The 6,147-nt window shown below is 48.9% G+C and overlaps 1 protein-coding gene across 1 annotated transcript in view; it reads right to left on the bottom strand.

The window, feature by feature from the left end:
* Window positions 1-802: 802 nt before the first annotated feature.
* Window positions 803-6,147, bottom strand: part of Maml1 (mastermind like transcriptional coactivator 1) — a 32,209-nt gene continuing 26,864 nt past the window's right edge. Inside the window, exon 5 of the mRNA XM_051180772.1 lies at window positions 803-3,986. Within this exon, the coding sequence (XP_051036729.1) occupies window positions 3,013-3,986 (974 nt within the window). The 3' untranslated portion in view covers window positions 803-3,012. The remainder of the gene's footprint in view (window positions 3,987-6,147) is intronic.

Here is a 6,147-nt window from a genome sequence, read left to right as displayed (position 1 = left end):
GACTTCCCTTAGTGAGGATGGTGGCTTCCACAAAGCTTCTAAGAGCCAACCAAGCCTGTATGGTACTGCTTGTTGGCGGTTCTGCCAAGGTTGCAAGTCCTGTATCCCACACAGCAGAGGGCTACTGTACCACTAAGCTCTCCCTGTCCCCAATGCAGCAGTAATGGTCCTTTGAACTGGCTCCTACAGGCAATGTTGTCCCTTCCTGTTTGACAAGCACCAGAGTCCTTAGTTCATTTTCTGTTCCTATAAAAAAATACTTGACCAGGCACACGCCTTTAATCCCAGTACTAAGGAGGCAGAGTCAGGTGGATCTCTGTAAATCTGAGGCCAGCCTGATCTACAGAGTAAGTTCCAGGACAGGTTCCAAAGCAATGCACAGAAACCATGTCTGAAAAAACAACCAAACCAACCAAAACAAAACAAAAACAAACTTGTGGCTGAATAATTTAAATATGAGAGAGATTTATTATCTGGGCATGGTGGTGTTTGTAGTTTCAGCACCCAAGAGGCTGAAGTAGGAGGGTCATTCTTATGGGCTCTTTTCCAATGTACCATTAGTGGCCACCAGCCCCAGCTCTTCGTTCCTACATCCTTGATTTCCTGGGAAGGGTTCTCTTCCACATCTGTGTTGGTCTGACCACAGTGAAAGGACCGCTCTTGGCCGCATGCCAGTGGCTCAACATCATCGCGGCCATCCGAGATGGAGCCCCCAACAGACATGCAAGAGAGGAGAGTCAGGGAAACTGACAGCTGTCAAATGCTCGTGGCTACGCCACCCCACCGAAGTCAAACACACTGCTTTTCCATACTAGTAAAATATCTTTATTATTCTTATAACACAAGGAAAGTAGAGACTTTTTTGGTGTATAACAGAGCTAAGGGAAGCAGAATAAGGGGATTAATAGGACTTTTATGCATTTTTGATGACCATAAAAAGTTAACAATACCAACTGCTTGCCATAAAACTTATCATAGCTCCAAACACATATAAAGGATCAGTTTTAAAATCTATAAAAGTAAAAAATATACAGTTGGACACTCTAACACTTATTTCATCTTCGATATAAAATTGTAAACATTTATTTACACAAAGCACATGTGTATAAGAAAGTCCGAGCACCCTTTTCTTCTTGAGTCATGGCTCTGAGAAGATGGGATGTGTGAGGAAGTGCGGTCACCTCTTCCCAAATCCCCAAAGCCAGATTCATAAATAAAGCCATGGGCAGCTCTGGGGGGGGGACCCCAAAATCACATTTTATTGCTATGACACTGCAGCAAGTAAGCCGCCCACTGCCTGTGTGGCCAACCTGGGCCCAAGGTAGACTGCCGGGGCCAGCTGGGCAACGGGGGCAGGAGGAGGGCAGCTGTTGCAGGAGGCTGGAGGAGGAACCAGGATCTGGCTCCAGCCCTCGGCCATATTTTTGGTAGAAGACCTGCAGAAGTCCCCCTCTCCCCCCTACAGTTGGGGAACTATCTGAGGGTGGTGTCTTCACTGGCTTTATGATTCACCTGCTTCTCTGAGAGCTGAACTGAGTTTCTGGGGAGGACAGGTGGCCGGAGAAATGGCTAAAATGGCTAAGAGACAAGGACCCGAGAGCACTGGTACTCTCAGTGAGAAAGGCACTGCCGGTGTGTACACCCTCTGACCCTCCAAGTGTGCAGGCTGTTCTTGTCATTTCCTTGGCTCAGTTCTTTACACTGGATGAAGTGTCCTGGGACCCAGGACAGTGGGCGGAGCTGTGGTTCCGCTACAGACCACTCTGCAGGCAGATCACTCCAGCAAACGCCTTTCCCTCTGCCATCCTCTTCGAGGTCTCACTATGTGCACACTGTCTTGGCTTGTGATAAGGACAAGTGCTGTCAGCAGCCCCCTTGCCGCATTCTACTCCATGGTTTCTCTCCAAGACACGCTCAGCAACAGACCTTCAAAGAGAATCCACTCGAATCTTTAGCAAGGACGGGTTAGTGTTATAAAACCACTTTAAAAGTGCAAATCAGCTGCGGGAGCAGAAATATGGCAGATAAAGAATAAAGTGACTCCTAGGTGGCGGGCTGCCTGCAGCCTTCTTTCCCCAAACCTGTGCAAGGCTCAGGTTCCCTAAGGAGTTTGACTTTTCCTCTTCTAATGTAATAAAGTAAATCACTGTTTCCTGTTTTGGCTGGAAGAGGATGAGAAGGCAGAGAGAAGGGTCAGGGGATATAGTGGAGAAGGAAAGATGTGTGCACAACTGAATGGCGCTTCTACCATGGTAAATACAGGTTGTCAGAGATGCAGAAGGCTGGACCCTAAAGAACCACTCTCAGCATTTAGCTCGGGTATGGAGGGAACTCTATGGGGGCCCAGTATCCTAAAGTGTGAGTGGCAGCCAGTAAGTAGGAGCTTTAAGGAAGAAGGTCCTTATCTGGACTCCTTGATCTACCATCTTGTGGCATCCTAATCATTCTGGCATGTGCAGTCACAGCCTATACTTGTGGCAATGATTTCCAGTGACCGTGAAAGCTGACAGAGCAGGAACAGAAAAGGCTTTGACTAAAAAGGAAACCCTAGGTCTCCAGTGCCGCTTACCAATACAACCACCACCTAGCCTAATCTGCTTTTAAAAATCTTAAATTAAAAAAAAATTACTATGCTACAAACTGCAAATAATTCTATTTAAAATTTCAACAGAAATTTGTTCCCAGCCTTGAGGCAAGTGAAGAAATCTTAGATAAAAACACAGCACGTTATTTCTGGTAAGCCTGATATGATGGGGCTTAATTGTTTCCATTGGCTTTTTGGTCATCTGGGTAGGAAGCCACCTTTCAAACTCCTATCCTGCTATCCCAACCCCAGGTAGTGATGCCAACGGACCAGCAGGTACTGACCAGCGCTGGCTTCAGCTGTGCCTTAAGTTCTACTGGCCCAGTTCTCTGGGCCATGGGCTTTTGGTCCAATGTAGTTGCTCTTTCATGAATCTGAGAACAAAACTATAAGATGTCTAAACACAGAAGACACTACACATTTCTCCATTACTGCGACCCTAAAAGATCATCCAACTCATTTATCCACTCCTCAGAAGTCCTGTTCTTGAGCAGTGAGTCGATGAGATCAGTGTGTCCAGCCACACCGGACAGCCCACTGCTGCCTGGCTGCCCGCTGAAGGCAAAGGGCAGCTCTTGGCCCATGGTCCTCACGGGGTAGGCCTGAGTACAGTGCAGCCCTGCCCGGCTGTTCATCTGTGAAGTGGGGCTCTGGCTAAAGGACCCCAGCTCAGGCCCTGCAGGGCTTAAGCCAGGCAGGCCCTGCTGTGGGGCTGCTTGGGGAGGTGCAGGGGCACTGTTCCTCTGTTGTGTGCTCACTGGGGGCAGCATGGACCCTGCTGCACCCGCTGAACTCATGGGGGCCATGGGCCTGTTGGGCATGGCTTGGGAGAACTGCTGGCCAGATATTTTCAGGTGGGCCTGCTGCATGTGGAAGCTGGAGGCTGCAGTGAAGGGGCTCACGCTGCTGTTCCCTGGTGTCTGGCTGCTCAGGTTTGGCATTCCCTGATGTTGCCATGAAGCATTCTGGCCTCCCATGGCTGCTGACACCCTGGGGACTTGTGGCTTTGTTAAACCAGGAGGCAGGGTTCCCTTATTGTGCTGCTGGGAGAGGCCAGCACTTCCCAGAGAGTTCTGTCCATAAGCAGTTGGAGCGGAGGCATTTTGGCCCACATTGGTCTGCCGTGGAATGTGGGCATGTGCATTGGTAGCCTGTGGAGGGGGCTGGGCAACTATCTGGGGTAGGCCAGAGGCTATGCCATAAAGGTTGCTCTGAGGCAAGCTCTGGGACCCAGTAAACTGGGCTACACCTCGGTCCTGCTGGCCTGAGCTGGAGGGGAGAGAGGAAACAGAAGCATGGCCAGGACCCATTGCCATCAGAGCCCCAGGCTGTGGGAACACTCGAGGACAGCTGGAAGTAGACGGACCCAAGTTGTTCATGCCAGACACAGCAGCAGCAGGTCCTGGAAGACAGAAAATTATAGTAATAAAGTTGGCATTCATTTTTTGTTTACATTTGTGTGTGTAGGTGCAGGTGCATAAGTGCCATCCAGGTGTGTGGAAGTCAGAGGACAACAGGCAGGAGTTGTTTCCTGTCTTAGTTAGGGTTTCTATTGTGACAAACACCATGACCAGAAGCAACTTGGGGAGCAAAGGGCTTATTTCATCTTTTCCTCCCTCCTTGAGACAGGGTCTCTGTGTAGCCCTGGCTGTCCTGGAACTCACTGTGTACTCCAGGCTGGCCTCAAACTCAAGAGATTCACCTGCCCCTGCCTCCCAACACCATACCTGGCAGTTTATTTCATCTCCATAGCTTGTAGTTCATCATTCAGGGAAGGCAAGGGCAGAGACACAAGGCAGGAACTGTAGGAGGCCATGGAGGAGCGCTGCTTTCTGGCTTGTTTACCATGGCTCAGGTCATCAGACTTGGTGGCAAATGTCTTTACTTGTTGAGCCATCTTGCCAGCCCATGTTGGGATCCCTGACTATAACAGTGGAGATATCTAGACCTTAGCTATAGCTTTCCCTCCATGGACCTCAAGTTAGAACCCTCATACCTCACGGCAGAGGGGCAATACAGTGTGCAGAGACAGGACGGAGTGAAGCTCCTGAGTGGGAAAGTCAGCCAACTGTCTAGCCCTTTTACTTATTAAGCATCCAACAAAGATGTTCTTAGCTGGGACCCAGCTAGGCACTAGGGATTTCAAGGCAGATACCCCAGATCTCTCTGTGGAAGACAAAGCCGCCATACTGTGTGACAGGGTCAAAGTCTGAAGAGCAGGCGATAGGAAGCAGGGGTCCGAAGGCTTTGTGCTAAGATATGGGAAAGTCTTCAGAAGGAAGGGAGCTTAGAATTGAATTTAGGGCTTGGGGTAGTTCAGTAGGTACAACACTTACTTAGTATGCACAAGTTCAATCTCCAACAGCATAGAAGCACACATGCAAATGTACATGCACACATGTAAGCACAAATTCTCACGGATACACACAAATACACATATACATGTGGAGACTAAAAGCTGACCTTAAGCATAGTTCCTGAGGAGCTGTCCACCTTTTTTGGCACAGTGTCTCATTGGCTTGAAGATGACTAAGTAGGCTAGACTGACTGGCTAGAAAGCTCCAAGGATCCATCTGTTTTTGTGGTGCCTGGATTACACACACGTGCTAGGCCTTTATATGGGAGTTCAGGAGCAACTCAGGTTCTCATCCTTCCAAGCACTTTACCAACTAACATCTGTCCAGCCCTCTCCTTTCTTATAGAGACCTGTGTGCTGACCCTGGAACTGTATTATCACCATGTCTGGCTGGAGCTTCCTGCCTATTGGGTCTAGTCTGAGCTTTGCCAAGGACCCAAGTTTAGTCTCTAGCATCTGCCTATAATTCTAGCTCCATAGGGATCCAACAGCTCTGACTTCCATGGGTACCTGCATCACATTCACATAACATCCCTCAAATGTAGACATAATGAAAGTAACTTAGAAAACAGGTGTGAGGGCCCACCAGTGGTGGCACACACCTTTAATCCCTGCACTCGGGAGGCAGAGGCAGGAGGATCTCTGTGAGTTTGAGACCAGCCTGGTCTACAGAGAGATCCAGGACAGCCAAGAGTATGCAGAAAAACTGTCTCAAAAACCAAACAAAATGGTGTTTAGAAAAGAGAAGAGCAGAAATGGACTACTTCACTTCCATTATCTATGTGGCATGGGATGAAGTTGGGAAGCCCAGGCCAGACACAGGCTTCTGTGACACCTACAGACTTGAACTCCATATTCTTAGCCAGCACACCAGGAAATCCCCCTCTCCCATAGCTGTAATCAGTCTCTCTGGGACACTTCACAGTGAAGGTCGTGACCATAGCACACCTGACATGTCACCTGCAATCTCTACCCAAACAAGATGCTCAATCCATCTCAGGTGACAGCTGAGGCTCAGGTGTTTCTGCCTTTCCCTATGACACCAAAGTGAGGAGAAGCCAAGCAGAAGCCCACATAGGTGCATTAGAAGAAACCCTTCATCTGGAAAAATCGGATGTTTCTGTTTGAGACAAGCTCCCTCAAACTAAGAAGCTGACCTTTACTCCTGATCGTCCTGCTTCCATCTTCTAAGTGCTAGGATACAGGC

This window comes from Phodopus roborovskii, unplaced genomic scaffold (genome assembly GCF_943737965.1).
Source record: "Phodopus roborovskii unplaced genomic scaffold, PHOROB, whole genome shotgun sequence".
NCBI lineage: Eukaryota > Metazoa > Chordata > Mammalia > Rodentia > Cricetidae > Phodopus > Phodopus roborovskii.
Note: the sequence above shows the minus strand (reverse complement) of the source record. Positions and strands in the feature narration are given on the sequence as shown.